Genomic DNA, 21009 nt, shown 5'->3' with positions numbered 1-21009 from the left:
AGCTTTGGGACACTGGGTGTAGCTCCTGATCAGTTTACATGTTTGTTGAAAGTGTTTTTATTTAGTGAGGTAAAAGTGAGGTAAGCATGTTCATGTACGCGTTACCGCATTTCTAGTGTACGGTCAAAGAGGGGTAATCATTATTATGTTTATACATGAGTTAGTTCCCTCCCTTTAACTCCACACAGTGTCTCTTTCAGAACTTCACACATGACATGCGCCGACAATAAAAGGGAGCTAACCATATACATATATAAGAATTAGCACAAAGGGAGACAACGATGCATAGCAAATATAGTAAATAAGATTCACAGTTACCTCCCTTAGATCATCGTCGGAACTGCCCATGTTGGGATTTGTTGAATTAATGGCACTCCTTCCAAGATCCATAGCGTTGTGTTGCTTTAGCCTGAGATATTAGATTATACAAAATGTTTGGATCTGAATGAAGTTTTAATCACCTTTGCACGGCCAATAAAGACCGACGTCATATGAACAACTTATATGCCGTATGGAGTAGTCTCCCTTTGAGCTTTACACTAATACTTCATCTACGCCGCGTAGCACACATTCGCATCACTGCTGCCATTACGATGTTTGAATTATGACACAAATGGACACAAATCAGTTGTCAACACAAAAAGGGGGTCAGTAGGTTCCTGTTTGGGGGTGGAAGGACCTAGGCACGCTGACTGATGTTTAACCTCGCGCTCATCAACATTCCCTGTAACATGGTGACGGCTTGTAAATAGTCAAATTTGGAGTTATCTCATGATCAACGCTCTCTGTGGATACGATGGCACACAACCACGTATGTCGCCAAGCATGATACAGCTGGGCAAGTGTGACCTATTCATTCTGGATGTAACCAGTATGAGACAGCCTTAACTTTGAAGATCACTTTGACGTTTGTATCCTGCTTGTTTCACGTTTAACGCTTCAATAATTCAGTTAGGCCCTGCACACACGTATATTTTTTGACCGGACAAAATAGTAAATGCTACATTCAGTCTGACACATTATCGGCGCACAATCAACCAAGTCAACGCGTCTGATCAATACATCACAGCCAGGTTACGTTTAGGACCTAATAAACCCATAATGACAAAGGGAAACAACAATTGCATTTTGTAGATTAAGCATAGTTAATTGGGAATTATTTAGAAATAATTATGGACTGTCATTCAGATCTGCCAGTGAACAAATTTTGTCACTGAACGAGGGAGTGAGTTTACGCCGTTTTAGTTTTACGCCGCGATCAACAAACCTGCAGCTACATTGGCGACGGTCTGTAAATAATCGAGTCTGAACCAGACAATCCAGCGATCAACAACATGAACATCGACCTATGCAATTTGGATACGATGACACATGTCAACCAATTCAGCGAGTCTGACCACCTGATCCCGTTTGTCGCCTCCTGGGTTACTGAAGACCAATTCTAACCCGGATCTTCACGGGTGATTGCCATTGAAATGAAGACATGTGACATGTTATATAAACTGATTTATGAATGAGGTACGAGGTGGTGAAAAGTATCCTTTGCGTTGTGAAAAAGTAATAAGTGCCAGTGGTTTAATGCTGATTTCAACAATGATGTCGTCATGTTAAGGCGTCTCAGTCTGAAGTTGGAGGGAAACCAGATATGTTTAGGATCACTGATCGACATGTATCCAAATAACGTGCAGTTGGTGCCGTTGCACAAAGCGATCTTTGATTTATGGCGATCGTAACCCTCATTCCTTAAGATAGACTTGAGGTAGTCTTGGAGCTAAGGTTGTTTTGTACGTCAACCTTTCACACCAATGGGATGCAGCCAACATCTACAAATCTATTTGCATGGGGACAGTCGTGTGCTTTAAGCTTCTGTCATTGACAACGAGCAGGGGCCGGTGGGTAGACTAGTTAAAGCTTTCGAGCGTCATGCCGAAGACCCGGGTTCTTCTCCCCACATTGGTACAATGTGCGAAACCCATTTCTGGTGTCCCCTGCCTGGATATTGCTGGAATATTGCTAAATGCGGCGTAAACCTAAACTCACTAAAAAACTGCTCGCATTTTGCGGACACAAATTCTGTTTAGTCATCAGATACTAGCTAGGCCTACCCTTTACGACTGAAAATTGTCTCGAGGACACTGATCACAGTGTCTGTGTTTCCTTCAGATCGGAATCCGACTTCTGGAAAATTATATTGTAGTGGTTAACTATAGTGACTGCATAGCGACATTCTGCTGGAACCTTCTACATCTGACACTGTGTAAAAAGCATGCGTTTCCCTTGGCCTGTGCCACGACTGCAGCGTGTGGAAGCTGTTTTATCAGTTGCACTCCATCACTACTTCATTATCATTAGCAGTTAATATCATGCTACGACCGTCAACTCCAGACGTTAGCTACGAGCATTACCAGCTGTGCAATGCGGATAACTATATGCGGATAAAGTTTCCTCGTCCGATTCGTTTTTCAGTCACATTTATAACATGGAACAATATCTTAAGTATAAAACTCCATACTTGGAGGTCATATCCACTTCATAGAGACCTCCGCTCTGGTACAGTGTTCTGCCACAGTCTTTAATCCTTTTTTCAGAAAACGTCCCTTCATCCATGTTTGCACATCACGAAACGTAATGTCAGAATTAGCGAGTTAATCACCAGTGTGAAACTACTCGCCTTTGGAGGTATGAATACTTGAGTGAATTCTGCAGTATCGACCTGTGACGCCAGAAAATATCGACTTTTGGTCAACCAGATAACTGAGTGCATGAGACCTTGAAGCATAACAGCTCACTTGAATGAGATGGGATGGAGAATCTGACGTCATTTCTGAAACGATCTGTGGAGACATAGCTGCGAGATACAAAGGGTTATTTACCTTTGTAATAGTACAAAGCAAAATGTCCACACAAGCACAAAATGGGATTAGTTTGTCAGTCTATCTGAAAGAGATAATGATTACATCCAACATAGTCCATGCAAGTCCGGAATATGTGGCAAGTCCGGAATATGTGGCAAGTCCAGAATATGTGGCAAGTCCGGAATATGTGGCAAGTCTAGAATATGTGGCAAGTCTAGAATATGTGGCAAGTCCAGAATGTGTGGCAAGTCTAGAATATGTGGCAAGTCTAGAATATGTGGCTATAATATGTGGCAAGTCTAGAATATGTGGCAAGTTCGGAATATGTGGCAAGTCCAGAATGTGTGGCAAGTCTAGAATATGTGGCAAGTCCAGAATATGTGGCAAGTCCAGAATGTGTGGCAAGTCCAGAATGTGTGGCGAGTCCAGAATGCACATTATTTATGAACTATTCTGTTAATCTGCAAAACATATTATATTCAGAGACGAGATGTTCGTCTGAAGTGGGGTAGAAGATAAAGATGTAAAAATTAAATTGCTGCGTTGGATGCAACACTGATGATCTTCGATATACTAATCACATATGAACTGACCAGCAAAAGAAAGTTATTATGATTGGCCAGACACACAAACATAATACAGATCGAGGCGTTAACAACAGGTTTACTAAACCAGAGCTAAACATCACACGCACGCTACAAAAACACGTGGCGTCAGACACATGCTGTTTCACTTCTATGTTATATAAATCATATCCACCTTCGTATACAAATCAAACGAGTGTTGATTAAATACGGGCTAAACCATCTCGCGCACTAAAATTAATTGTGTCACACAAGCCATTTGGATGTAACTTTTAGAACATGCAATTACATATCATAGTTTAGTGGAATCAGTACCTTGTTTCTCAAGCACAATATTATTAATTGGACAACATGGTTTCATTACTTTGCATTTAGTACAAGCCACAGAGTTTAGAATTTGTCTCCCTTACTGTTAAACTCGTTGTACGAATATGTATCGTTTCGACTTTTATGTTTTCTCATTTGTATTCGTTCGCCGGTAGGTGTCAGTAAATGGACAGTACAAAAAGAAGAGCAGTGTTTGTGGTTACCCCTTGTATAAACACCTTTATGATACCTTATTTCTGCATTAGATCATCTTACAAATCTGCAGGAGCGTACGGGTGAACAGACTATATTCTTACAAACCGGAAGTCGGTTACAGATATATCAAAACTGTTGTTAGGCTCGTTTCGTGAGCAGACTTCACGAGCGGCAAGATTTCGCATATTGTTCAAAGAAGGAGCTTAGGAGCTGAGTAGGTAAATAAGAATGTTCCCACAAAAGTATTTTGAATCCTCGAGGCTGTGCACATTTCATGCATCCTAGACAACAAGTAGACAGTCGACATCAGTCATGACTTGAGCGCTGACACCTTGCCAACAGGCCCATGCACGCTTGTGTTCCAAATATCAGTCAAGGAAGATCTCGGTGTGGTTTGAAATGCTCATAAAGTATTTATTATTTTATTTTTGCAGGTATCAAATAATGTCACATCTGTCATATAAATGTTGGAACATACATCTATCTTAATTGCCCTGATCAAATATTCATGTTGATTAAACAGTGCAAGCATTTTGTGTAGTGAAGCAGCTACTGAGCTAGCACATTTATTGCACCTTCCATGATAAATATCGAATTTGCTGATGCTGATTGCCGTTGAAGTCTTGAACTGTTGTTTTTAATTATGTTATCATTTTGATTATTAAAGACTATATTGTTTACCATGTAACGCAGATTGTACTGTTGCACATGACGAATTATTGATGTATGCTTAGGCAGGAGTTCCCCATTCCAAATAATATTTATAGATTGATATGTGGTAGAATTATTAACAATACCTAACACAACAATTACTAGAGGACTCCGTGAAATAGCTAGAAGCCCCAAAATAAAATGCAGTATATAGGGTTGAACCACTTAGTATTATTTCTGTTAATCTGCAGAGGAATGAGTGTTGGCGGACAGAAGGAACTCTTTCTGCAAAATAATGTTCTTGACGTTGATTTTCAAGAAGTAAATAAGTGTGTTTCCATGTTACTGGTTCCGATAAATTAGTTTCAACTAGAATGTGGTGGTGTAACATGCTTAGTCTTGTTCATTTTTCTAGCAGTTACAGTTTTATGACATATTTTAAACTCATTTGGATTAGTTGTAACTTACCTGCAATGAAGTGTTTTGATAAAGCCGTTCACATTGTAGTTGTGTAATGAGAATATATTTGAGCAGTGTTTGCCTTAGACATGAAAATTTAATGTCATCAGAGGGAGTCATGGATATGTTTTTGGGAGTCAACTTCAGTATGGAACTTTCATCAAGACATCAACTGTGATTGTTTAATAATGATAGAAAGCAGGTCAGGTATTTAATCAACACGGAGCAGTTAACTGGCAAACAATAAACTTACCAGTTTTATAAAATAGCAAATTTCAAGCTTAGATTGTCTGAACTTAGGGCCCAGCAGCATTGCGTCAACAAAGATGCAAGCTTTTAAATTTGCTGTGTATTTAAGATAATTTGTGCAGCAAAGGTTTTCTGCATCAGGGCAAACACTGCGTGTGAGACCTATCTCTCATGTTCATTATCAGAGAGGAAGACGTGGTTGTTCAACTGGTTCCTCATAAAATGTTATTAATTGGTTAATAAGAATATTTATTTGAGATTCTGAAGTTAGTATGTCTACACACAGGTATCAGCAAACAGAAAAGATGACAGACTGAATATTCAAGATGTCAGAAAAAGGAAGGAAGGCAGCAACAGCAGGAAGGGGCAAGGTGAAGTCGTGTCTCCTTTCTTCTGTTGCTTGTAATGATTCAAGACAACTTACATTTTCCTCTTTATTCCTGTGGTCATGTTGCTATATTTTGGTTTGTGTTTACAAAGTGTGTACATAGGTACAATGTGTGAAGCCATATACTGTCAGACACTTGTTATATGTTATGGTTTTTCACGTGTGATAAAATCTGTATCAAGTTACTCTTACAATGTAGATCAAGTTGACCTCATTATAAATGCATTAAAACCTTTGATGATAAGTAAACCAATTTCTTTCGCCATTCTCAGGGCATTCTTGCTTCATATTGCTGATATATATATGCTCAATAGCATGTTGTTGCTTTTGTATTTATGGTTTCTTCTACAAGTTCAAACTTTTTGTATTTGGTTCTTTCAGTATATGCTTAAATAGCAGTGCTTGTGTTTTAGGTTTCAAAAGTCAAATCTGTGTCTGTGAAGCCTGGGATAAAGTCAACCCCAGTCAAAAGGTGATGTATCTTTTGAGAAATAATTTGTATCTATTAGTATTAAAAGCTTTATTAACATGGCATTTCACTGAAATGGTGTGATATACCTCTGAAAACCCACTGTTATTATTCTATGTAGTGTATCTGTTCATATTCACATATATCCATGATGTGTTATTTTTCATTACATCCTGGAGTTATAACTTCTTTGAGTGGCGCTATTTAGAACTTGGACAAGCTTTACGGATGAACAGCATCCATATTCAGTTGATGCACCATTCTGATACAGTTCCAAGTATACTTGCTTGACGACGATACTAGAATCTCTATCAAAACATTTCATCATGTGAAAAAAGAAGCTGTTCATCCATAAAGCTTGTCCATATCCATATGTAGGTTGGCGTTATGATACTTTTGATATGAGCTGCTGCCAGCTCACAGTTTGATCATGATTGATGACCATTCAGTTGCCTATGTGTGGTGATAGTGTGATACACTAATGAAAACATAATGACTGGTGACCTGAAAATGTTTTTCAAATCAGTTTGTCAGGGATTTAAATGGTATCTATTATGTGATTTTCCAAGCATTATATTGTTTATCACATGTTGTTATTGAATTACTCCATTCACAGATCAGGATGTTTCAAGGAGAGGCAAACTAAATCTGGAAAGAAGATCACCAAGAAAGCTCCTCGTCCAAAGCCTGGATACTCTCTGTATTCTTCAGACTCTGAAGATCAGATAACATCTCTCAACTGTGGCATTGACAAGTGTTCTGAACTCCTAGCTAATCTGATTCAGAGGAAGAAAGGTGATCATTCCTTTATGATGTCCAGTTATGCACTGAAAACAAAACGTTGCTTATGAGTTGAAATTGTTAACAGTTATATGAATCATCAGTTAGACTCATAACTCATTGCATTTATGTGATAAGGTTTTAGGCTAAACACTCAGGATCCTTTTACCGTGATTTAAAGAATGTCTCTGAATATGTTGAAAGAAAACAAGTGCTGCTGGTAAAAGAAACAAATCTCTTGTACATTGTTTTTATTTTGACTTTTGTAGGAGGGAACCAATGGGCTAAGCCAGTGGTCATGCTAAGCCAAGAAGGGAATGAGAATTTTGATGTTGTGAACTTGCCTCATACCTCAAGACACACACCAGTTTCTCAGACCAAAGATCGAGTTTTCATACCAACAGCTGGCACTGAGTGTAAGTCAAGAGTTCATTTTCAATCAGAAAACCTGGGCTCGATTCCCCTTACTGGTACAGTGTGTGAAGCCCATTTCTGGTGTACGCCACCATGATTTTGCTAGTATTATTATCACGATTAAAATAGACCTAACCAAGCTATCCCTTAGGATTTATAAACTGATCAGATCTGAGTGTATTTGCGATTCTACCATGACTCGAGAAAATACTGGATTCTGATTGGTTGTTCAGAAAAATCTGATGGCATCAATTCTGGATTGACACTCATCTGATTTTAGGCCATTTCACCGTGCATTAACAAGTCTTACTGTGAGACCTAGTAGTATAGGGAATGACAGTTCTAAAACACTTTCAAGAAAAGTCTCTACAAAGCCTTATTTAGTAAATAAGGCTTTGGTTGGGCCCTTAGTTCTTGCTACTATTACCCCTACTACAAAAAAGTTGGCGGTAATTACTGTGCCTATTACCGTGTGTTGGTAGGAGGTAACACTGTGCCGTATGGTACGATCAATACACGTTTATATCGATGAAACAGTTTAACGTGAACCGCCTACGATCTCTTTGGTGTTCATAATAAAGGCTTGTTGGGCTTTTTGTATCCCCTGTTCTATGTACTTTTTTTTCTCGTCCTCGCTGATAGCAGACTTACGAGACTTGGATCGAATATCTTGTTTCATTCCGTTATATTTTTTGAGTTCAGAGAGGATTGAACGAAACTCCTCTTCTGAGATCTTACTATCAGAGAGTGCCGTGGAAATACGCTCACTCACTGTGTTCAGCTTTGCTTCGGCCAGAACCCTGATCTCGTCGTGTTTCAATGCCTTACGATGAAGTCTGCGTGATACTAACTTAAGCGCCAATCCTGCCAACCCTGCCACCCCTGCCGTTATTTCAATACCTAGCACTATAGGTGCAGCCACGATGGTAGCCAACAATCCAACACCTGCCGCCCCTAGTCCCATGCTGGTTGCCATAAGGGTAGTGTCAGCCCCATCCACGATATTGAAAGCTCTATTGTACTTCTTACATAGTGCTTTCCGCGTGTCACGGTCTTGTTCTAGTTGACGTTTCACATCACATAACTGCCTCAAGCGGAACCCATCTACGGTTTCCAGCGTCTTCGCTACTTCCTCTACGACTGGGTACAGACCCATCCTATAATATATATTTTGAAAGATATTTTAATTGGGTTTCAGTTAATACTCTATAAATTAATTTGAAGTCTACAAGTTCTATTCTAGTAGTCAGGGTAATAGGTGAGAGTCTAATAGAATTTCCTGTTGTAATAAAAACCCCACTGAGGTTTATTAAGCGGTTTATAGGACCCCCGTGGGTATCCCGTTGTATAACAATACGACAATATTGGCCATGGTGTTCGTCAAACCAGTGTATTGACACCCCGGGTAAAATTTGGTGTACTCTTGAGGTGTTTTCATGACCTAAATAGGAAAAGAAGACTTCTATGATGAGTGTGAAAGGGGAGAATATATCAAGACTTATATTAAAAGAATAATTGATGAATGCTAATTTATTTTTTTCTCCAGGCTTTAACCTATTTTTTGCGGTCTCAGTAGTTGCTATGAATATCCTCTCCGGAATGAAATCCCCGGTCCAGATACCGTTGTTCCTAATCTTAGTGACAAACCCCGTATCTGTATCTATTGTGATATAAGGTGAGGCGAGTGTTAAGTTGATCAGCCATTTGGGCTCTTTTAAATCTGATAACGGCACCAGTCTGTACACGTTGTCTTTGAAGTGCAGGATATATAATTCATCTTCCTCACCAGGCTGATCGAATCCCTCCGTATCTCCTAGGTCGTTAAGCGTAGTGTTGGGACGATGACTGGCCATTATTATACTATTACGATATAATTTCCAACTGGTTTTTTGATAATAATTCAGGGGCGAACTTCATACCCATGAAGTGTATGTTGGCAGGCAGGAAGATATTGGTTAGTGATATCTTGTTTTCCACGATCACGTTGACCCCCTCCAGACTGGTGTTGGAGTCGGAACCCACCCGCACGTAAACGTTGCAAACTTGATACTGGTGTCGTTTCACCCACCCAAGTTTGATCCCATTCACGATCTCGACATCATTCCCCGATGGTTCCCCTAGGCAGACTTTGATGATCAGTGTTGAGTTTGCCGGTAGACTCTCTAGTAGAGTGGCCACGCCTTCGAATTCAGACACCAACTGCAATTTCACGTTTTGTATGGTCGGTTTACTCGATAGCATGTGGGCTGCTATAGTGTTGAGTGGGCTGACGACTACGCTACGTCTCTGAGTTGGGACGTAAGCCACGAGCAGGGTTCCATTGTTCACGACTTTGTTTAGGTGGTTGTCTTTGTTATCCGTGAACACGTAGGGAGAGACGAGTCTAATATTGAGAAACCAGTCGTTATCGGGTAACAACACCCACTTGTCATCTTTGGTGAAGACGAGCATATATGGCTTGTTTCGGGCGACGGTAGTGCCCTCAACATCGTCTAAGTCGAACAGTTTACCCCCGAACGATGGGTATATTATCCAATTATTATTACCGGTGTTGACAAGGGTGTACTTAGTGTTGACTGTTGCTCTTGTGGTATCTACTATATCACTTAGGGTTCCACCGGAGGGGATTTCAACGCGTTTGTAAATGTTGTTTTTCAGTTGCAAGGCGTACGATTTACCATCTACTCCGGGAGCGTCGAAACCGCGCGTGTCTCCGAGGTCGGAGATCCCGATATTGACGCATTTTTTCACTCCGGGACCTTGGGCGCTGGTCATTTTACATGAAGCGTTAAGCTGAGGTATCCTATATTTACAGGATTATGATTTATATCTAACACTGATATTATCAGCTCAGATATGTTGCCCTGGGTTAATCTCTTATACTGCCGTGGTGAAAACGACTCGGTTCTACCGTCGTTGTATTTCTCAGTTTTCACCGGCACTGCTCTCAGTATAGTGGAAGGGTGACCTCCTTGAATGTTGTACGTTGTGCTCACCTGACCGAGATGAATGTACAGCTCTCGGTACGGTACTAGGTCGGGTAACTTCGTGCCTGTGACGGTTGTTGTTGGTTTTATCTCGTCAGGAGACATACCGAGTATCCTCGCTAATGGTCGGCCGAGCCTCAAGGAGGTTCTTCCGTTGTTGATTAACACCACTGTGCCGTTTGAGTCGTTCATCTTGAGTTCGGCTCCCAGGGGTTTGAAGACCTCGTCGTTTAGAGAGCACACGTTGTAGTAGCCGTCAGTTATCTGACTGCGAGCCCCACTGACGAACAGCTTATTGTTGCTGGCGTTGATGTTAGTCCATTGCGGTAGGTAGGTGATATCGCAGAGTGCGACTTCGAGTTGACCTGACGTGTTATCGATCGCGTGCGTCAGCTGAACGGCCTCACCGCTCGTTATTCCTGGAAGTGTTATGTACATATTATAATATATAATTTATATATTATAATATGGATTTAGCACACTTGAAAATCGTGGTGGAAGGTAGTACGGGGTTTAAAACAACCTTTATTAATATCTTTGAAAACTATATCGTGTCCGTTAATAACGCGCAGACGGTGGTAAATTGGAATCAAAACCCAATGCAGTTTTGGCAGAACCAACTCAACTTTGCTGTGTGGTGTGCGACGACAGGGTCGGGTGTGACACCAGACTACGGTATAGACGAACTGAGTAAGGCAGTCATTTTGTTTCATATTTATTATCAAACGAGACGAATATTGAAGGAAATAAGTGCTCCTCTTCCCCAAGATAAAGCGTGGAGTATGACGAATAACCCCTATGATAAACGCGCTTATGAACGTGTTTGTGGGGAGTTTGAGATTCCAACGAATAAAGACTTTCGCCTTCCTGGTGTGAACCATGGTCTCGGTATAGTTCTCGTGTACTTCTACAGGTCCGGAACATATTATGCCGGTTCTAAAGATGGTTCATACAACCCAAGCAAACATACATTTACAGGTCCCACAACGAATGAAAAGGTCCATGTCAGCTGTATAAAGCAAATCAATCCTGATGCAGCCACAGCCTGGACTAAAATGATCTCAAAAACATCGAAAGAATTCACTCGTGCTGGTACAATACGCTTGAACGACTCCATTCGAACGTACGTGTGGGCGCTGTTGGGTGCGCAGTCGATGACGCGTTCCAACATCCTCGGTAAGGGAACTGCTTACGACGCTCAGAAACAGTTCGTTTCCAACGTTGAGGATGCTATCAATTCTCCAGTTGATCTCCCGCGGGCCATCGACCGTTACCAAAATGTGTTAGAATACGCCAGATCGAAAGTCAATTACGTGTTCGGCGTGGGGCTGTACATGGCTCCGAGTGATATGCAACTGAGAGTAAAAAAAGTTGTGGGTTATAACAACAAAATAGTCATAGCCACGGCGGATCAAAAGTTGGGTATCAACCCCGATATTAACACCCTCTATATCCCACACATCCCACCACGTGAAACGGGTATAGTTGCGCCGCCCCCGGAGCCTAAAGTTCAACCAACACCACAGGAGGTGGCCCCCCATATTCAGGCCTCCTATCAGCAGCATATTGATAGTAAAACGGCCCTGGTGGTTGGTGGGGTAACTTTGGGACTTATTTGGTTAAAGATTTCTTAGCCGCTACGTACACCAGACCCGCCACGGCGACGATGGCTGCCCACATGTTTTGACTGAGCCACATGGCAGTTTTAGCCAGAGCGCCCAACAACCACGAGACGATGCTACCCAGGATGCCGGGAAGGGCTTCGGCGGCTTTACCAGCCAGTTTAGCTAGGCCTTCACCGAGTTTTTTTATCCAGTCTTTAACACCGCCGGTAGGTGTGGGAGTTCCCCCGCCGCCGGCAGGCACCACAGTACCCCCCACCAGTGACACCACCAGGGTTGATATGATGAAACCCAATGCAGTCAGAATGCTGGCGATGGTGATCCCTTGCTCCCGGAACAATATCCGAATCCTGTTGGCTAAAGTTGTATCCTCGTTCAGTATTCTATCGATTGTTTCCCGAATGCGACTGATCTGGGATCTAAGCTGTTCACGATTCGAGGAAGCGGCTTCCAATCGTGTACGTCTCTCGTCTTCTAAATCGCGTAGTCGTTCATTGATACGACGTTTTATATCATCGTTTTCAGTTTCGTTGAGTTTGGTTTTTTCCTTAGCGATGTCCTCGTCGATTTTGTTCAGTTTCCCCATGTTGTTCACGAGTTCTCCACGCACGCGTTTCACGGCTTCGTCTAAGCCGTGCAGTTCCCTTACCGGAAAGTCAAACCCCGGTAACGGTTTGTCCCAGTAGGTGCTCAACAGTTTTTCTATGCTGTCCGAGGCTTCTGTAGCACGCTGTGGTGTCATTTCATCTCTAGTGGTGAGGTGGGATCTGGTAGCTTGCAGATCTTCAACAACGGCCTTAGGTATTGCACCAACTTAATCATGCATGTTTAGATGTTCACGGATAAATTCGACACCATGGCGTCTGGCTAGAGTTGACAAGGCCAGTGGTTTTTTATTGCGCTTGTTAACGAGGTCAACCTCTGGTTTAGACTTAAGGCGTAGAACACCCTTTGTATCAATAAAAAAATTATCAAGGTATCGGCCCTGTGGTTCAACGTAGTATTTATCACTTCTTAAACTTTCGTAATAATCATTTACCGTTGTTTCCAAAAGTTCTTGGTTCAATGGTGAACTAGTAAATGAGGTCTCCTGCTCATCAGATGCCTGGGCACTAGCGCCCGGCATCTCCGTCATATCTATGTCTTCATCCATTAGTATTAAAATATATTTTATTTATATATAACAATGTACGGTAGAAAATTAGATCCTTTCAGAAGATTGAGAGAGCCATTAGGCGCCAGAGCCGTGCGCCAGTCGGTGACCATCACCAACAATCCCAGCAAGATAGACCAGAATCAAACTCTGCTGGTTAGATTTCCAAACCTTGGTGAGAATGACCTCATTGTACCAGGCACTGTTCGACTGGCGTTCAATATCACGTTGACCTCCGACAACGACAAACGCGAGCTAGTGCGGAACGTGGGGCGAGCCATCATCAAGAAAACGACCGTCAAGATCAGCGGTAACGAGGTGCTGAGCATCGACGACAGCGACGTGTTTCACTGCTACGGGGATCTCTGGAAAAGCGAGGGAGAACGAGTCAATGATGTGTACCAGGGCATCAGCAAATCAACCCGGTCGCGCATTGGGTATGCCTTCACACAAGACCAGCTAGACAAGCTATCGGACGGTGAAAAGGCCATCGCTCGAGCATACGGGAATCGATTCTGCGTGCCGCTCGACTTCGAGTTGCTCACGGGACACGCGCCGTTTTACCAGGCCGCGCTGGGTGATAGGCTCGAATACGAGCTCACGTTTAACGACTATAGCAAAGTAGTGCGTACGCCGAACGGTGATGAGGAAAGTTATGCCATAGACAACATCTCTCTGGAGTTCGACATGGTCACTAGCCCGGAGCTGGCCAGGCAGGTTCGAAGCCAGTACTCTGGGAAGATGGCTATCCTGTACGATCGCGTACTGAGGCATAGATCAGTCATGCGAGATAAGAGCGACACTGTGTGGAATATCAACCTGAACGTGCCGGCGCGATCGATGAAAGGTATCCTGGTCGTCCCCGTGGAGGATTACGAGCCATTCCGGAGGGACAGCGAGAAGTTTTTCAACCCCGAGATTGAAAAGGTGGAAGTGACCATCGAGGGCGTGCCCAACCAGCTGTTCAGTCATGGTATGAGACCACACCAGCAGTGGGATGAGATAAAAAAGCTACCAGTGACAGTTGGGGGGACCCAACATTATATAACAAAGGACCTGGACCTCGGCTCCGTGCAGATCGGTGAATACCTGACCACCAAGTACGCCCTATGGTTGGACATGCGATCCACGGATGATGATAAACTGCACGGTAGCGGGCGTCGTATAGATAACGGCAGCGAAGGGATAACCATTCAGATTACTAAGAAGGCTCAACCCGCTGGTAAGTTGAAATTATATCTGTACGTTATTATGGACGCGCAACTTAATATAGACAATGGGAGATTCGTGCAAGCCATCTACTGATGGGGGGTACCCACAACTACCCACTGACCCACACTGCGCCATAGTGTGCGGGCAGACTGGCTGTGGGAAGACCGTTTTCGTGTTGGATATGTTGGAGAGTTACTACAAGGATGTGTTCGATAACATCGTTATCATGTGCCCTACTCTGAGCATGAATAAAACGTACGCGCGACCTTGGGTGATGACGGACCCGGACGTACACAAAATCGACCCTGGAACACGCCTGCAGGACTGGTTGAAAGCTCTTCACGAGAAATTTAAAGGGGAACCGACGCTGTTCATACTGGACGACTGCAGCGCTAATCGCGAGATAACAAAAAAGAGAGACATGCTATCGTACCTGGCCTTCTCCGGCCGGCATGCAAATCACAGCGTCTGGGTGCTAACGCAGAAGTTCAACTCGGTGTTGAAAGACCTCAGGGAGCAGACGCGATGGGTAGCCTTATTTCACTGCAAGGACAGGGATTCGTTTGAGGAGTGTTTGAGAGAGAACGATGTGATGAGCAAATTAGAACGGGAACGGGTGAAGAAACAGCTCGCTGAAACTAAACACGCTAAGCTCGTGCTAAAGACCGACCAACCAGTAGCATATATAGTATGCTAAGCAAAGCTAAGCAAAGCTAAGCAAAGCTATGATATTTGAAGTATTTGTCGTGTGCAACTTAACCTTCATTTCTCTGTGTTTTGTCTGCATCGGGTATTATATAGTTAAAACTAAATCTTACTTGTTATATTATAAGATGGAGTGTGAGGAATTGCTCGAACAGTTGGGGGTCTCCCCCACGCCGCCGGCAGGCCCCACTGATGATAAGCGAGAGAAACTGGTGGCGTTGGCTGTTGGTGGCAAAGCCAAACATTACTTTGGAGACTACACTCCGGATAAAATTCACAAAATGTCAGCCGAAGAAATCGATAAGCTGTACGCTAGATACGAGTCCCGGCTCGGAGCAGAAATGACAAAGACAATAGGATCGGCTATGACCCAGATATACACCGGTATTGTGTCATACTTCCTTCCCATTCCACCAGAGCGCCGACTTTACCTGTGGGAAGACCTCAAGAAAGACCCTTTTATCGAACACGCCGTGAGCTCTATCAGCTGCGGGCTGTACCACAAATATGGTATGTTGTTGGCTCCAGTGACGGCGGCGATTATCACGGCAAAACATTGTCAATTTGAGAGAAAGAATAATAATAATAGTATAGATGGATGCTGCACAGGAAACCCCAGTGGACACAGTGATGGAGGAGACCCCACCCCCAACAGTGAGTCCCGAGGTGATGGTGGAAACCCCTTCAGTGGGGGTACCCCCCACAGTAACCAGGCAGAAGAATCCTAAGAGAGTAGCTGCCGGTAAAAAACGGTGGTGTAACCAACATAAAGTGACCAACCCAACCCGACTGTTGTTGGCTGTAGGCGTAACTGCTGCCTTGGCTATCTCGTGGTTATACGTGGGGGTACCCTCCCACAGTGAGCCACCACCCAACAGTGAGCCCCCCACCCCCACTGTCGACCCGCATATCATGTTATAATTTTAATATTTTATATCATATACATAATGTCTGAGGGGAAAACGTTCGTCAACGACGCATACCACGCCACAGTGGTCGCCAGTCTAGCAGTAGGGTACGCTTGGTTGACTAAAATGGTGCTTAAACAACCAACTATCAAGCTAGATTTCAACCTGCAGGATATGGGTATGCTCATAATGAACCTTGGTATGGCGATGGCCACAAAAGACATCCTAGTAAAACAAGGGATCATACCTGATAATATAATGAAATAAATATAGGGATGGCCACGATAGCTATGATGGTCGGTGGGGCGTTAGTAAATGCCCTGGCATTTTCCGGGAGTAATTTCCTCTTCTCGAAACTACGAGATGATCACGCGGCTGAAATACAGGAAGAAAGGAAGCGGCACGATCTCGCTACTGAGAAATTACAAAGAGCACAGGCCGAGTACGCTAAAAAACGCCTCCAGAGGATCGATTTTATTAACGAACAACTCCAGCGTGAAAACCATGCCGTTCAAACATTCAACGATGTTGATGAAGCAATGAAAGAATACTACCTACTAACTGGTAAACAATTGGAACCGCTCAATAAACCCACACTCGCTCAGTACTACACACCATCCAAGGGACAAATGAATCGTGAACTGGGCTTCATAGTGTTGGGTATAGCAGCTACTGCGTTGGTTGCGAAGCAATTAAATTAAAATACCTATATAAGTAAACATGAGACCCGCTCCATACCGATGCGAATACATACTTATGGGGAAGACCGAGGCCTGTGGTAGGAAATGCAGGAATCAGGGGTTCTGTTGTTTCCATATGGGAAGTCCTAACTACATGTGTTCTGTGTGTGGTATCGGGGTTAAAGCTCACTACTGTCTATGTAAAGCTCACGGAGCGAACGTAGTCAGACATCAACTCATCTACGAGAATAAAAAGGGATACATAAAAGAACGTAGGCGACTGCTCAAGATAGACTCCAATATATCCAACAGTGCGTGAAACAGCCACTTAAGGGTTACCTCCCTTTACTGTGAACCAATTAGACATTGGTTCTCTTAGGTGTAAACACTATGACTACTGTGCGCGAGCTGAAGCGGGTCGCAAAACAGAGAGGTGTGATCGGGTATTCTCGAATGCGGAAGTCAGCATTGTTGAGATTACTAGGTTTAGAAGCCCCTCCTACGGTAACACAATTAAAAACTCAAGCAAAACAGCTTGGATACACGGGTTATTCAAACCTGGGGAGAGCCGGGTTAACAGCATTGTTATCACATGCCCCCGTAGCACGTCCCACTGTAAAACAACTGAAAGCCGAGGCACACGATTTGGGTTTAGGTGGGTATTCCCGTATGAGAAAACCACAGCTTGTAGAATTATTACGACAGAATAGAGCTATTGACCTACAGTTCGTGCGCACTGAGCGCGCTGTAGGCAACTATTTGAGAGGTTGGCGCATGCACGTTGATAGAAACATAGACATTACAGATATCAAGCCTCTGATAGCTGATAAGGTCAACCAGGAACTAAATAACCTAGGAAGTATCAAGTTTCAGATCACAGTGAAAATGTCGCTCGATAAGCAGGTTGGGAGTACCACTGAGTATGTTCAGCCTTACTTCCGAGGCCAACAAGAGGTCGCCACACATACAGAGACCATTGATACATCAATCGATACCAGTTTTCAGCAGATACGAGAATACCTAGAACGCTACACACACTTGGGGTCCGGGTGGGCTGTAGATAAAATCGATAATGTCTATCTAGACATAGCTAACTACGTGCCGTTCAGAGGCGGGTCATACCTAGCCTTGCACCCCTACTTACTATAGGAACAAACATGCCATAGTAAACGTTAAGAATAGAGGAAACGATTGCCTGAGGTTAGCTATCAGGTCAGCCTTATTTCCAGCTGACACTAATCCGAACAGGCCTTCTAATTATCCTCAGGATGATGGGCTCAACTGGGATGGTATAGATGAACCCACCCCCATATCCCAGATCACTAAAGTAGAAAAACAGAATAATCTGGCTATAAATGTCTTTGGACACGAAGGTAACAAAACAATAGTACACAGGGTCAGCCCGGTGAAGGATCGCCAAGTTATCAATATATTCATGATCCAACGAGGTGAAAAGTATCACTACACGTGGATAAAACATCTCAGCCGGTTGTTGCACGACCAGTCGAAACACGATGGGGAAAAACACTTTTGTGTACGATGCCTACACGGTTTCAGTCGAGCTGATTTATTAGAATCCCACCGGGAGGATTGCCAAGGTGTGGGGCAGACGGCCATACGAGTCGACATGCCTAAGGAAGGTGATAATATCCTAAAATTCAGTAACCACAAGAACCAAATGTCTGTGCCTTATATCATATACGCCGACTTCGAAGCCTTAGTTGTGGGTGGGGATTCCCCCAGTGGTAACTTCACCCACAAAACACACGAGCATAAAGCCTGTGGGTTTGGATACATTGTCGTCCGTTGTGACGGGGAAACGAAAGCTCCGGTAGTGTATAGGGGCCCTGACGCAGCTGAAAGGTTTCTAAAATGTTTGCAGGAGGAAGAAAAAATTATTAGGAATGTATTGTATAGAATCGCTCCTATGCGTATGACCCGAGTCGACAGGCTAGCTCACGCTAGTAGCACTAACTGTCACGTGTGTGACTCACCACTTAACGGTGATTCGGTGAGAGATCACTGTCACATAACTGGTAAGTATAGAGGCGCCGCTCACAACGCGTGCAACCTCAAGCTTAAAATCAACCCTAAGACAATAAACATCCCCGTTGTCTTTCACAACTTGAGAGGGTACGACTCACACTTGATCATGCAGGCCATCGCGAAAATCGATGGTAATATAACGTGCATCCCCAACAACATGGAGAGATACATCTCCTTCAGCTTATACGGACTTAGGTTCATTGACTCGTTTCAGTTCCTCCTGTCGTCACTCGACAGTCTGGTCAAGGCCAACAATACCTTCCCTATCACCGATCGATACACAGACGCCGAGACTAGACCCCTGCTTATGAGGAAGGGTGTGTACCCCTATGAGTACATGGATAGTTGGGTCAAGTTCACCGAGACCAGACTACCCCCTATTGACTGCTTTTATAGCAAGCTGAATGAGGCGTCCGTCTCACGAGATGATTACTCGCACGCGACTAACGTATGGAATAAACTGGGTTGTAAGAACCTGGGTGATTATCACGACCTGTACTTGAGGACAGATGTACTGCTGTTAGCCGACGTGTTTGAGACGTTTAGGCAGACGTGTTTCAAGCAGTATAAACTCGACCAGTATTACACCAGCCCAGGTCTGTCGTGGGACGCCTTGCTTAAAAAGACCAGAGTTAATTTGGAATTGCTCACAGATTACGACATGCACCTATTCATTGAGAAAGGCTTGCGAGGTGGGATTTCCATGGCATCCAAACGATACGCGAAAGCAAATAATCAATACGTGAAAGGTTACGATCCTAACAAGCCAACCAATCACATTCTCTACCTCGACGCAAACAACCTGTACGGCTGGGCCATGAGCCAGTATCTACCTACAGGGGGATTCGAATGGGTACCCCACGTTGATGTTATGGGGGTTGCACCAGATTCGAACAAAGGGTATATCCTCGAGGTTGACTTAGAGTATACCAAGGAATTACACACATCACACAACAGCTACCCCCTGGCCCCCGAACGTATGAGGGTTAACCCAGACTGGATGTCTGAGTACCAACATAACTTGTTAGGTGGGCGTGTGACAGACGTTGAAAAACTCGTGCCTAACTTAATGAATAAGACCAAGTACATCGTTCACTATCGCAACCTACAGCTGTACCTGTCGTTGGGTATGAGGCTGACCAAAATACACAGGGTGCTCATGTTCGACCAGAGCCCATGGATGGAGCCTTACATCAGAATGAACACAGACCTACGAAAAAAGCCACCAGTGATTTTGAGAAAAATCTCTACAAACTCATGAACAACTCGGTGTTTGGTAAGACTATGGAGAACCTGAGGAAACGCGTGACCGTGAAGCTGGTTCGGTCGAGTGAGGAAGACAAGCTGAGGAGATTGATAGCCAGTCCGGCATTCAACCGTAGTAAGATATTCACAGACAACCTGGTTGCCCTACACATGAAGAAAAGCCACATAAAATTCAACCGGCCTGTTTACGTGGGGATGAGCATCCTCGATTTATCCAAACACCTGATGTACGACTTTTACTACAACGAGCTCAAGAAACAGTACGGTGACAGGTGTGAAGTGCTGTACACTGACACGGATTCCCTTCTGATGGAGATTCGAACCGAGGACGTGTACGAGGACATGAAAAAACACCTCGATTTATACGACACCAGCGACTACCCTAAGACCCATGCCATACACAGTACGGTAAATAAAAAGGTCCTAGGTAAGATGAAGGACGAGTGTGCTGGCACGCCCATAGCCGAGTACATAGGTTTGAGACCTAAGATGTACTCCATACTGAAAGCCGACAATAGTGAGATCCGGAAGGCTAAGGGGGTTAAGAAGTATGTGGTGAAACAACACATCAAACACGCCAGATTCAAGGAATCCCTGTTCAAGACCCGTACCTTTAGGCATAAAATGAACACACTTAGAAGTGATGGGCATAAGATATACGGACTGACTATAAACAAGACGTCCCTGTCGCCTATGGACACGAAACGTTGGATAGCTATTGATGGGATAAACACATACGCGTATGGACATGAAAAAATTTGAGGCTATTTACTACAGCCCGCGTGGGTACTGGAAAGGAGCTAGCGCAGTAGATAAGCTAGCTAAAATAGCGCGAGTACCCCCGGAGGAAGCCAAAGCGTGGCTTGAAAAACAAGCCCTGTGGCAGATCTATTTGCCGGCACCACGCTACGTGCCTAGAAGGAGGTTCGGTATTAACATACCTAATAGCGTTCACCAGGCAGACCTACTGTTCCTACCCCACGACAAGAGGTACAAGTATGCCTTAACCGTAGTGGACGTAGCCAGTTGTTACAAGGAAGCCGAACCCTTGACCACGAA

The 21009-nt window shown here is 43.8% G+C and overlaps 1 protein-coding gene across 1 annotated transcript in view; it reads left to right on the top strand.

Annotated features, from left to right (window-relative positions):
• The first annotated feature begins 3926 nt into the window (after nt 1-3926).
• Nucleotides 3927-21009, top strand: part of LOC137298129 (uncharacterized) — a 30168-nt gene continuing 13085 nt past the window's right edge. Inside the window, exons 1-5 of the mRNA XM_067830233.1 lie at nt 3927-4179; nt 5607-5691; nt 6122-6180; nt 6794-6972; nt 7227-7373. Coding sequence (XP_067686334.1) covers nt 5647-5691; nt 6122-6180; nt 6794-6972; nt 7227-7373 — 430 coding nt within the window. The 5' untranslated portion in view covers nt 3927-4179; nt 5607-5646. The remainder of the gene's footprint in view (nt 4180-5606; nt 5692-6121; nt 6181-6793; nt 6973-7226; nt 7374-21009) is intronic.

This window comes from Haliotis asinina, chromosome 10 (genome assembly GCF_037392515.1).
Source record: "Haliotis asinina isolate JCU_RB_2024 chromosome 10, JCU_Hal_asi_v2, whole genome shotgun sequence".
Taxonomy (NCBI): domain Eukaryota; kingdom Metazoa; phylum Mollusca; class Gastropoda; order Lepetellida; family Haliotidae; genus Haliotis; species Haliotis asinina.
This window is presented reverse-complemented; position numbering and strand designations above follow the sequence as displayed.